At 41.2% G+C, this 13,000-nt stretch overlaps 1 protein-coding gene across 8 annotated transcripts in view; it reads left to right on the top strand.

Annotated features, from left to right (window-relative positions):
• The window catches only part of LOC136714214 (polyhomeotic-like protein 2), a 69,564-nt gene that overhangs the window by 40,859 nt on the left and 15,705 nt on the right, over window positions 1-13,000 (top strand). For 5 of the 8 annotated variants that reach the window (XM_066691572.1, XM_066691574.1, XM_066691573.1 and 2 more), the window contains 3 exons: window positions 1,254-1,406; window positions 1,975-2,052; window positions 3,048-3,351. In XM_066691572.1, coding sequence (XP_066547669.1) covers window positions 1,254-1,406; window positions 1,975-2,052; window positions 3,048-3,351 — 535 coding nt within the window. The remainder of the gene's footprint in view (window positions 1-1,253; window positions 1,407-1,974; window positions 2,053-3,047; window positions 3,352-13,000) is intronic. The other 3 variants (XM_066691575.1, XM_066691577.1, XM_066691576.1) reach the window with 3 other exon arrangements.

Here is a 13,000-nt window from a genome sequence, read left to right as displayed (position 1 = left end):
GGTCTCCCTCTGGGGTGGACAGGCTTTGTTCTTCATCTCTGGATGCTCAGAGCTCAAGTCAAAAGTCACGCCCTCGAGTGTGAACGGCCCGGCCGGCTGGGTCTGAGCTCTCGCCAGCAGTCATTGTAGGGCAGCTACTGAAACAAATGGGAAAGAGTAGGCTTTATATTCTTGGTTTAACCCAAATAGATACTGTGTTCAATAACAAACACGCAAGTATCGTATTAATCGGCATATTGACTGCAGTGTGTCATGGTAAAACACAGTAAAGTTTACCATGGGCACACTGTCAAATTACTGTGCAAAGTTTTACGAAGGACAAAATGAATAAATATCCCAAAACTATTTACTCTTCAACATCCATCCATACATCCACATGCTTAGACAAACTGCAGACATTTTCCTACACAATTTAAATGAATTGCTTGATTACAAAAAAAAGTTTTACACGTAGTTAGGAAATACTATCTTGATATGTCCTTTGGTAGCATGATATATCACTTTATAAAATGCTTGTCTTCACTTTAAACAAGAGTGATTTGATGTCTTATTTATTAAGTATTTTTTTAAGATACAAAATAAGATGTACAATTAAGCACTCCTTAGTCTGAAAATGTTTGTGTTAAACTGATATTTCAATGTAACAGCAGTATTTGCAATCACATTTTGGTACTCATGCTAAAATGTTTTTTATTCCCTTTTGTTAAATGTTATGTAAATGGTCTGGATGTGAAGTTGTGTGTGTAAAGTTCTGTTTTATGTGAAACTCGGCTAATAAATCTATTCATATTTCATATAAAATAATGTATGGCTGTGGTAGAAAATTTTAGGCTTTTCCATGAATTTATCTTACAGTTAAGTCATACCAAAAAGGTCATACAATAATACTAAACTAAAAACAAACTACTTTTTAGATCTGTGCTTGAATCCTGTCCGTAAACTAATATTAAACCAATTGAGGTTTTTGAGAATACAATACGTAGTGATTAAATACATAATTTGACATATTTTTAACAAAATACAGAGTCATTTCGTACATAACACATTTTGACAGACAAAACTACTACTACACACATCAGTACCAAACGTTGATGCTCTAGCTGTTGTATTCCGACAACCGTGAATATGGATTAATCAACTCAAGATAGTATTTGTTGTTGTTGTGTCAGGACTGTCGTTTGTCATTGTATTGCTGTGGTTCCTCTGTGCCTGTCCTCCAATAAAGAGGCCGTGCGTTTTGATGTGATTTTCAGGCACAGCAGAGTAACCTTGTGCAAGTAGCTAGGAGCCTAGGCCGAGCTGTTCCTTTGTCCCCTCAGCTCATTTTCACTCCAACCGCCACGGTCACGGCAGTCCAGCCGGAGGCCTCCGCACAGACCGCCGGCCAGCAGTCCACCAATGCCCAGGTAAGATGGCCAGTCTCTTCAAGAAACACACACAATACTCTAAACTCCTGCCACACAGAGGTGACTGATCTTATAGCACAATTATTTCACTGTTCTGCACAGTGTGAAGTTATCCTGGTTTTAGCAGAGCCTGAAATTCCACTTCTTAGGTTTTGTTTGTCTCTTTAATCCCAGTTTAACACCTGGGAATGATTGTATAGGTTACCCATTTAGTAAATAGTAAATAATTTGTTTTAGTGGTTGAAAATTCAGGGTGGAACTAATTCCAAAAGTAATCCAGGCCTCAAGGCTTTTTCCTCACTGCTTATCTCATGAGGGCAAACTATCTGAATGGAGTAGTTTAATCTCAGTGCTCATCAAGTGATGTAAGGACAACTCTGCCTCCACCACCAGTGCTACACTACTGTTCACAACTCCTGAGCCCAATGTGTGCCAGGCTGTGCTGACCTGACGTGAACTACTGTCATTTAATAAGCACGATATTTGATTATGTAATCGCATTGCAGTCCTGATTTCTAATTATCCTGGTGCCCAGATGTTTACACGGCTGTGTCCTTTACACCCATAGTATATCCATGGCAACACACAGGTAGAGCTGACCAAACCGACTGTCTGGATTGGCCATTCCTGGAGTGACTGCTTGGAGGTGATCTCCAGCTTAAAAAATAAGCACAATCTGTTTGAGTTTCTTTCAGATATATCTGAAACTTTGCATTGGGAATTCAATTAGTCTGCACTGATGCACCACACTCCTGGCGTTCTCTGTAATAGCTGTAAACTGCACTAGGGGGCAATGGAGTCCCGCAACACAGCACATGAAAACATGTTTAATTAAGGCAGGACGCACCTTTCTTTACTAAATAATGACAAGCTCACTGATACTATACACTGGCTGGGTGCTATAAACAGTGGTCAGTCAAGCTTACATTGTACTCTGATCTAAAGAAACACACACACCAAAAAACAACAGCCAGCATTCATAATGGAAGCATAAACCTGTTTGAGGGAAGCAAAATCTAAATACATATTTTGGATTATGAGCTATAAATAAAAGAATAAAGAAATGCATACAATTATGTATATTATTATTAACTTGTGAAAGCTACTGTATGTATGTGTGTATGTAGGAAATCAAGAGCTCCGAAAGCATCTTTACAACGAGCAGGAACATTGCACATGAAGAAAACCACTGCACACGATTTGGCTTCAAACCAAAAACATTTTGAGTTTGTCACTGCTCACAATCCTAGTAAAGTTACTCATTTCCTATCTGTTTTGTCTGAAAGAGTTGTATGAGATGATGTTGAGATCAGTTTGTGAAGGGGTCTAAATCGGAACCCCAACAATTCGAACCATCCGAACTATTTTAACTTCTCATCTCCGCAACCTGGGCTTCTCTTACATCCAAGAGCCTGTGCATGTCTTTTTTCTATTCACGATATGGCGATAGGTTTGTTGTTAAATTCTGATTCGAGACCCGTGTCTCTGAGTTGTCATGCAAACTCTTCTGTAGCGCCTCCACTTTCCATTAAAAGCACAATATACATACAGACGTTGGTCGTATTGTAGTCCTGTGAAGTCAAAGTGTAGTTGTTACCCTTTGAGATTTCTCACGCAGTGCTTCCGTTGCTTCGCCTCCAGGTGCAGAACCTCGCGATCCGCAGCCAACAGGGGGTGTCCTCGGCCCAGCCGTCTCAGGGCCAGCTGCAGAGCTTGACTTTGAAACAGGCGACCGCTAGCCAGCAGTCCGCCCTTGCGCTCCACACCGCTGGCCACCATAAGGGTGCTGGCCAGGGGCTTCAGAGTCTGGGGGGGAAGGGCGGCTCGTCGGACACCCCCTCGGAGGGTGGCAAGAAAGGAGAGAGCCCACCAAGCATGGAGACGCGGGTGGTGAACGTGAGCCGGAACATGACCACTGTGAGCAACCACCCCCTCATCTCCTCAGGTAGGCCCCCCGTCTCGACGCACACGTCTGCTACTGCCGCTCAGTGCCTGTTGCTCACTGGTATTGAGGACAGTCAATAACACAGACGCCACATGTTCTGATGCCAACTCTACAATGACTATAATCCCTTGTATTTGTCCACAACAAATATAAGGGATTATATGAACATAAAGGGCCAGATTAAATCAAAACTTTGACCTACCCGCTAATAGAAAACCACAAAACTATATTCAGTTGCAGCTTAATTTTTAGTAAGATGCCACTTCCTTCTAATCATAAATGTAACCGCTACTATGTACAGATTTGTAGTTTTCTATTAGCGGGTAGGTGAAAGTTTTGATTTAATCATGCCCAAAGTTTCCAAATCGAGAGGAGGCCATTCGCCCCATCGTGCTCGTTTGGTGTCCATTAATAACTAAGTGATCCACGGATCCTATCCAGTCTGTTTGTGAATGTTCCCAAATTGTCTCTTCAGCCACATCGCTGGGGAGTTTGTTCAGATTGTGACGCCTCTCTGTGTGAAGAAGTGTCTCCTGTTTTCTGTCTTGAGTGCCTTGAAGCCCAATTTCCATTTGTGTCCCCGGGTGCGTGTGTCCCTGCCGATCTGGAAAAGTTCCTCTGGTTTGATGCGGTCGATGCCTTTCATGATTTTGAAGACTTGAATCAAGTCCCCACATAGGTTCAGTTCCCTCAGTCTCTCCGAGTAGGACATACACATTGTAGAGCTGGCATACCTAAAGGTTTAAAGTTAAATATCCTAGTCTTCCCATTAAACAAAAACACATGTAAAATCTTGTGGAATGGTCGTTATTAGAGAGTATTTTGTTGCGTCCCTTTTATTCAACCATGACTTTCACAGGTTTTAGTTTTGACATCTATAATGGCTGCCTAGTGGGACTACACAAACAGCTTTGAAGCTGAATAAGGTTTCCAATTGGCACAGTGTTCCTGGGGAACGGCGCTTGTATTTTTTCTTTAGCTTGTCTTCAAAATGCACAAAAATGGTTGTGAGGAGACAGAAACACATAACATTAAGATTAAGTTGCCTGTTGCCAAACTGACTACACAACAATTTATCAGCCCATTGAACTCTAAGTAAGATGAAGGATCATATTCCAGTGGATATGTTAACATTAACTGTATAATTATGTTGTTTCATTTTAATTAATGTGTTTTGCTCTTCTTATGGACATTAGCTGCCCATATTACTACTTGAATAATATAAAAAGCTGTGCTTACTTGAAGTAAATCAATGTCCAACTGTACTTAAAAAGGAGGTATGAATATGTTTTGACTTATTTTAACAACCTAGGTGACCTCTTGTTAATCTCTGGTAATGACAGTAACTGTTCATGGTACAATAATAAGGCTATTCAAAATCTAATAGCTATTGTAGCCATTTCTTTCAGATTGAATTATAAAAATGTCAATACCTAGACAACTGATTTGAGAAAACTCTTTTTGAGACTAGGCTGTGTGTTTGAGGGGACCCATGTTTGCACAGTGTGAAGTACTTCTGGAATGAGAAATGTATAATATTTAATGCATATCTGAAGTGGGGTCGTTCACAAATTATAGAGAACTTTGTCTCTTAAAGCAGATCTTCTCTAAAGCATGTCACATTTAAATTATATGTTTGAAAGAATCCTAGGCTGAACAAAGCACTGTATTTTGTCTACCACTGTATAACTTCTATGCGATTACAGTTGTAGACAAATATGCAGATATCTGTGTTGAACCTGTTCACCGGCTCAGATTAAACTAAATACATTGTGTCTACAGGCACCACTTACAAAAAGCCAAACTCATTTCAGTTCTCACGCTTCCACAACCCCTGACCTGATTACTCAAGCCCAGAGGAAAGACAATATAACCCGTAATAAATTGTAAGGCAATACTCAGTTTAACACAGTATTTGAAATGTGATATTTAACCTCTAGGACTGCCAGGTCAGGCCGAAGGTCAAGCGCGCATCACTTCACAGCTGCAGATTTTGTGACGTTTGTGAATAGACTGAATTTTAACGATTATTTATGTCGTAGAGCAAATTTAAAGCCCAAAATACCAGGTAATACATTAATGTGACCTTTAAATTATATTGCATTCTACACTGATCAGCAGTAATCTCTGATCCTAATATAGTTTAACATTGACATTTTAGGAATCTGAGAGGATATTTTAATTAAAAAAATAGGTCTTTTTGGTTCAATAACATACCAGCTATCCAAACGGACGCCTTTTGTTTGTAACCTTATGTTCATGTGGGGATATATGACATCTACGCTAAAAAAAAATAGCAGCTGTGCGAAATTTGCATCAAATTAATATATCAATTAATCCTATCAGGTTTAAATTTGTGGTTTGTGAAGCAAAATACACGCTGTTCACGGATCATGTGTATTTGTCCAAGAGTATCGGTGTCACAGACGTGTCTTGTTCGAGTCTCTCGAGTCTCTGGAGGAGCCCAGCTGTAGGTGTTTGTAAGTGTGCGTGTGCGTGTCGGTGTCTGTGTGGATTAGTGCGTGCTAGCTTGGCCGTTGTGTGGCTGTCAGTCAGGGTGTGAGAGAGTGTACGCAGCCATTCAATTGCAGGCTCTCTGCCCTTTGCTGATAGCTTTGTTTCAATAGAGTGGGGGGGGCGGCTGAATAGAAACGCTGACCACCCGCACTCAAGGAAATGATTGATTTGGTTGCCATGGCATTGTCACTCTCCAGCGGGCAGGTCTACAGGCTTTAAGGAGCCACACCTGCAGCTCTGGTGTCAAGAGCCAGTGTAGGCAGGCCGGTGTTATTTGTGATTATATGAATCTGAACGTGTCGAATATATTCCAGATAACAAAGAGACCCCGAAGCAAAGTATCTATTAGGATATCTTCTGACACTAACCGGCCAACGTGTGGGTCCTTCTTTCATAAATCAGTAAGACAGTTATTCAAAGAAGAAAAAAAAAAAACGTCCCTGTTTCTAGACATTTCCATTTCGGTACGCTTGTATGTGCAGACTATTTTGTGTTTGCTTTTCTGGCAACGATTGAGAGATGCACCGTGGGTTGGCTGTTCCTCTATGGAGAACCACAAGATCGAAATTAATATCTGCCAGTGTGTCAATTCCAGATCATGCACGCTGCTGTGGTATATATAAGCCTCTGAATCGATAATATAGATATTATTATATAATTTAAACACATATGATTCACAGGCATCACCGTTACAATGCTATACAACTAACGCAGCTGTCAACAACCAACACTACTGTATGTGCTGCTATGTGGCATCTGTTTGATTTATTCACTAAAAATAAATAGTAATAGTAAATGTTGATGTTACATGCCAAAGCACACCCTTTGAGGTCATTCAGCTTTAACATGCATGAGCAAGACATGCAACACAAAGCAGACAGACTCCAGCGCTCACATCATAAATCTTGTGAAATGGTAAACGTGGAAGGAAAGCAATACTGAGCAGGTTTAACCAATAACCATGGCTGCGGCTAAACAATTATTATTTTCTGAGAAATATTAAGTGTTTATCTGTATTAGCAGCTTCAACAGCTATATATAGAACATATAATATATGTATTTATTTTTAAGTCAGTATCGCTCATTTCAATTAATGGGGACGCAAGTTGAGGAATCCGGACTATGTAATGGGCAGGAATGTAGTCTACTCTGGGTTCCTTCAAGCAAAAGCTTGATAAAATGTGGGGTGTAGCTTCTAAGAGCCAAATGGCCTCCTCCAATTAGTAACCTTTCTCAGTTTTGTAAGGGGTGCAATATACCCTAGCCTTCTGAGCAATGAGATGCAATTGTGTTTGGCAAGCATGTTGGCAAGCTGCACCAGAATAAAGTTGCATCAGGGAAATAAACATATATTCTGGCTCGTTTTCCAAGCTTGTGAAACATAAAACTAAAGACCGTATTGACTAAGCTCTGTATCAAGGGAGAAGTTTGGAGTTTCTTGTCTGTGAGGGGGTGTCCTGACCATCGCGGGAAGTTTTCATTAATGTGCGTCTTGACCGCAGTAATAACTCTGTATTACTCATCATGATGTCTATTCAAGGACAGATGTTGCTCTTATGATTAAGACAACATATTTATTACCAGGTAGTTCCCCGTTCTAGACCTGGCTCTGGCACGACGTCACCTTGTTGCCTTGAGCCCATTACATAATCTCCTTAAGCTCAATCTATTAGAGGAGATTTAGCACAAAGCTCCTAATGTAACTAACTCTGTAGCAGCAACTCCTAATGCATAGTTCCCCCCTTAGTCACAGTAATTTGCTATAAAAGGATAAAAGCACCCGCGAAATGACTAAATATTTGCTCATTTGACTCTATTTTATTTTTTCTCCGGGAGCTATTTGAAGCTGCTCTGCAGAAGCTCGGGGGTTTTCTTTGCCAGGTCTATTTTCACAACAATGTGGCGTCTCTTTCATTGGCTGCCTCCCACGCCTCACCTTTTCCCCTCACCCCCAGTGCTGGCTCGTTTGCAGGGGCTGGGGCAGCTAGTGGCCAACGCCGGTGAAATCAGTGGCTGCTGTGGAAGAAACGCAGCTGAGCAAACAAAGGGGGACAAAGACACTGCTGTTTAATCATGCTAAGGACACACCAGATGTTGTGAAGATAGAAAATAAGAAATAAAGAAACAGGATCTGTGAAGGCTGATCACACTGGCTTTTAAACTACATGTGGATGTGTCCTGATTTTGTCCCGTAGTTCCCTGCAGTGGTGAACACAGATCAACTTAAGACAGGAAAGCACAGCAAGAATAACAGAGACAGGATGAGGGGGGTGCAAAATAAATAACAAGTAGCCGCTTTTCCACGTATTGTTGTTGAAGTTTTAGTGGGTGTGTTGGTGTCACGTGATCAGGCAAATTTTACATTTACCTGTGGTCAGAACGGTAAGGTCGAAGGGGGCAGTTTGATCAGCCTAAACCCCTACCGGGAAAAGGCTGTTTGGTTTTATTGGCGCATTTAACAGCCCCAGAGTACCCTCCTGAACTTTACACCGCACCCTACTGTGATTATCTGGGGCTTAGCACTTAAATAGGTGATGCATACCAACACGTGGAGTTGTCGCTGTAATACTTTTATCACTATTACACATATTTAAAAATAACTGAACTATTGTTGTAGAATTAGACTAGCTAAGCTTTTTGGGGCACTTTTCTGTATGTGATACATATGTACAGATCAACAAGTCTATAGCTTTCAATGTATAAAGATCTAGAGAAATGTGTATAAGCGTATAATGTCTTACTTTAGAGGTCTATTGTAGTTATAATCCAAAACTGAAAGCAACTTTATGTATGTTTATGTTTGTTTATGTATTTTTGTATGTTCATGGCGATAGATTTATCCTTCTTTTTGCCATTATATACAGTATTTTTTATGTTCTTAGTGTTCGTAGGAGCATGTTTATACCATATCTGTGTGGGTGTATTGTGGTATATGAAAAATGTATGAAACCAGTTTCCAATAACAGATTTAGCACTTACTCAAACGTAAGAGAGGCAAAAAAATCCAATGAGAAGCAGTCACTTCTAATCTTTTAAGTTTAAAGGCGGGAACATGTTCAAGCAATTGATGGTGCTGGATTATCCTCACGAAGAAGAACATTTAACATATGTGTGGACAGGCTTGTGTGCATGTGTGAAAGAGGGGCGAGGGGTTAACAGAGTCATAAAAATAAAAATCTGAGCTCAGAAAGGCGCTGAAGGAGTTGTCTGGGGATAGACATTAAAGAAATAAAACAAGTTGAAAATAAAATATGAAAAAGGAGCAAAAGCTACTAATAATAAGGTAATGGGGCCAGCAGAGGTTTATGGTGCTTCAAAAAAGTGTTTCTGAGTTCTGACTTCCTGCTCCCTTTCCAGGCAAAGTGAGACAACAGCCAGTAGAGACAGTTTTCCTTCTTCTAAACTAAAGCTTTCAAATCCCCCTATTGTCGCACTAAACCACGTTTCACAGTAATGACAACCTCTTTAATGGAAACACACCAGTCTTACGGCATTATCCAGCGGCAGACTGTGCAGGCGAGACCACACGCCTTCAGTTCAGGTCAGGCCAGCGTCTCTCACGGTGCACGCAAGACCTGCTCCAGGGACGCTCGATGTTCCTCCAGCAAAAACAGAGCAAAATAGCAACCGCTCTCGTTTATTTTTGTCACTGGAAGGAACAAATGACCATACCTGTCAAGGATCTCGCATCCGATTCAAGTGGATTTGCATGTGAATATAGTGTATTGTGAAAGGAAGCAGAGTAAGCAGGCTAATTCAGTCTTCTGAACTGTTAGCTTAAGCTTTGGATGAATGCACTTTGTTCTGCTGTTCTGTTTGTACTCCTTCTCCACTACGAGTAGGGTGTTAGAGAATTTAATCATTACGATCTGTCTCTGATCCTTCGTGACCGTTGCTGTGATGAGGCACTGTTGACCAAATACCACCAGCCACAGAACTGCAACAATGAAGCATTGTTATGTAGCTCCGTGAGATGTATTAAAACTTCTTTAACTGCCATGACTCAACACCAAAACAACTTCTAGTGACACTAAACCAGCTCTTATCCCAGACTGCCAGACCACAGTACTGCTGTGTGTGATGTTTCCCTGGACAGACCCGCAGGGCTTCACTGTCACCCAGCAGCCAATGCTGGCCCCTACACTCATACCCAACTGTCATGAATCTCTCATGGACTGCCAACATCTGCCAAATAGTAGCATTTGCATTCCCAATTAGGCTAATCCAGACCTGCTGGGGTTCAACTGGGGCTGGTTTGAAACTTCAGACAGGGGGTCTGCGCTCTGAACAACTACTGCTCAACAGCAAACAATGCTGTGATTTATTGGGAGAGACTGCGCTCCCATAGAGGGGGTTTCTACTCATGAGGATCCAATTAGACTTAAAAGCATCAAACTGAGCATGGTGTGCCTGAGACCCAAGCAAAACAATTCACCCTCCTCTTAAGAGTGTATTTGTTTAAAATGACTTAAGCAGGAACAGACCAAAACCAAGGACCAGGACTCGGGGCTGTAATGGTTAATAGCCTGACTAGCTGACACTGGATTCTCTCAAAGTGAGTGCCTTTAATGAGCTGATTTAGTGAAAGGGGAAAAGCCAGGGTGTGGACTTGATGTCACCAGCACAACGGCCAGAAACACAGAGGAGCTTCTCCCCAGTAGACGTTCACTGCCTGGACACAGACAACATTTTCAAATGTTCAGCATTTAAATTTTCACCTTCACCTCTCAACCAGAGAAAAGGTGACCCTGTTCTTGGAGTTTAGAAATTCCTAGCGATATCAATATATTCACATTATTATATGTCTTAGTTTATAGATTTAATGTTATATATTGGTGGTTTGGATATTTAAAACAGCCATTCGTTAACAACCCACACAGATTGTCTAGCAAATACAGATGCCAGTGTGTGTCTCAGAAAGACAGGGTATTGTATAACAAAAAATTTTAAAGTAACACTTAATTATTCATACAGTAATGTCTTTTACTGGCAGAAAAAAATCGATATAAAGCTTATGTTGCTAATGTGCACCTAGAACAGTGTTAATATGCGTTCATTATTGTGTTATCTTGTATTAAATGGTAGGGTTTTTAATACATCAACACATTTAAGACAAAAACGCAATCAAGATTTTTTATTTTATTTTGCACCCAGCTGGATTTGGCTTAAACTGCGTGGTGAGCAATGTAATCCGTCTTTAAACGCCCCCGTGGTTTTCGCTCCCACACATACACCGCTTCCCGGGACACCGCCGAGATACAATGTCGCGTTGTTGTAGCGCAGAGTTTCACAGATCTGCGCAGATCTGCAGAATCCCAGCGATCCCATTGGTGGAGCAGCGCAGACCCACCCAGAGCTGCGGACATCTGCGCTACACAAACACGACCGAGGCCTCTGCTCTGTTTTAAAGACTCACAAGTTCCCACAAACGTTTATGTCAAAGAGGACGCAAAACAAATGGCAGAAAATCAATTACACTTAAATCATAGTCTTTAAGTGACTCCTTTGTGGCTGTATTGTTTATCGTTTAGTGTACTGTGACCATACTAAGTCGACATTTTATATTTAATATATTATTGATAGCTAATATAGGCCATGCCGTTTTATTTCTTAAGCGCGATACGATAGTTCTTATTTATAGGTTTCAAAGGAAACATGCAAAAAGAAACCATCATGTTATCAAGTATTTTTCATGATTGTGTTTCCCAATTATTACTAATTATTTTTCTCCACAGTTCAAGGGTCGGACATATTTCGTGGTGCTGTCAATTTAGGGAAAATCTAAAAGATGGTTTTCCAATTATAACATTGAGAAGTGTTTTGATAACACCCCAGAGTTCATTATTAGTAGTGGTGTGGGGTGGGGGGGGCATCTAGATGGATATTATTATTGGCTGTTGAATAATTACTGCTTGATCATTGGTCAATAATTTAAATCAGTGTTATTGGTATATTATAAAAAAATAATAATAGTAGTGTGGAAGTAAATGGAGAAATACATTTGGTTTGTAACTAACCGCAAGTGAAACATGACAATCCGTAAAACGCATTTTCGTCACACTAGAAATGAGAATAAATTATGAAACGGTAACAGAACTGTTGGGCTGATTAGATTGCAAGGTGAGACTTTTATGTTTTCTAAATGCATATTATGTTTGTGTGTTTTAAGGTTTTGTTTAAGCACTCAAAACTAACCATAATATGAACCTAACTAAAAACTGTCATTTGAAAGCATCAGCAATGAAGGAAACATTTGGCTCGTTATTGCAGGAAACAATTTGTAAAGTTTCACATAAAAAGTATTGGGGGAAAACAAATCGGAAGAGAGGATCTGGTAACTGAATAACTGAACTACTGGAAAGAAGGAAAACATCTTCAGGGAGCTGCCCGTTCCTCTCTTATTGTTAAGTTCTTCTATTGTTGCTCCACAAGCTGGGATTGTGTTTCACAGGAATCCTGGCTGGCTCTGAACAGCTGTCCTGCAGTTCGGTTCACTGTGTACTCACAACTTTCATCGCCTTCTTTGGCAGGGCCTCTCACAGCCACCTACACATGCTATCGCAACCTACGCGGACCACCAGGCAGATGTAATCGCTGAATGCTTGCCATTTCGAGAGGGAAAAAAAAGAAAGTGTGTGTTTCTTTTTCAGAGCAAGTTTCCAGCCCCCTCTGGGTTCTGACTCGGTGCTGATGGATCGCTGGGGTTGTCCGCTTGTTTATTCAGGCTCCTGCTGTAAGAAAACCCATGGCAGTGTTTCCCATTACAACACCAAACACTTATGAGATGTCGTGCTGTGCTGGCTGGGAGGGAGCATACTACAGTAAATGTTTAATATCCCAAATTCCTGAACAAGCCATCCTACCCTGCAAATAAGTTCAGTAAAAAAGACTTTCTCCGGTCCCAGTGAACAGGAGACTCTGGCCTAACCCGTTGTGTAAACCGTTAAGCTGAGCTGTCTGCCTAGCCCCCTGCTCTTGGCTCCTGTGGGCTGCCACGAGGTTCTGGCTCTCGGGAAGCCCGGGGTTTTCCAGCCGTGAGGATCACAACAGGGTCGTGCTCTGACTCAGCTCCAGTGGACCGGGAGAAACGGCACATCTGTGTGAAGTCTGAGTCATCAAGCTTCACACTCCC

The sequence above is a fragment of the Amia ocellicauda genome, chromosome 18 (genome assembly GCF_036373705.1).
Source record: "Amia ocellicauda isolate fAmiCal2 chromosome 18, fAmiCal2.hap1, whole genome shotgun sequence".
NCBI classification, from domain to species: Eukaryota; Metazoa; Chordata; class Actinopteri; order Amiiformes; family Amiidae; genus Amia; species Amia ocellicauda.
This window is presented reverse-complemented; position numbering and strand designations above follow the sequence as displayed.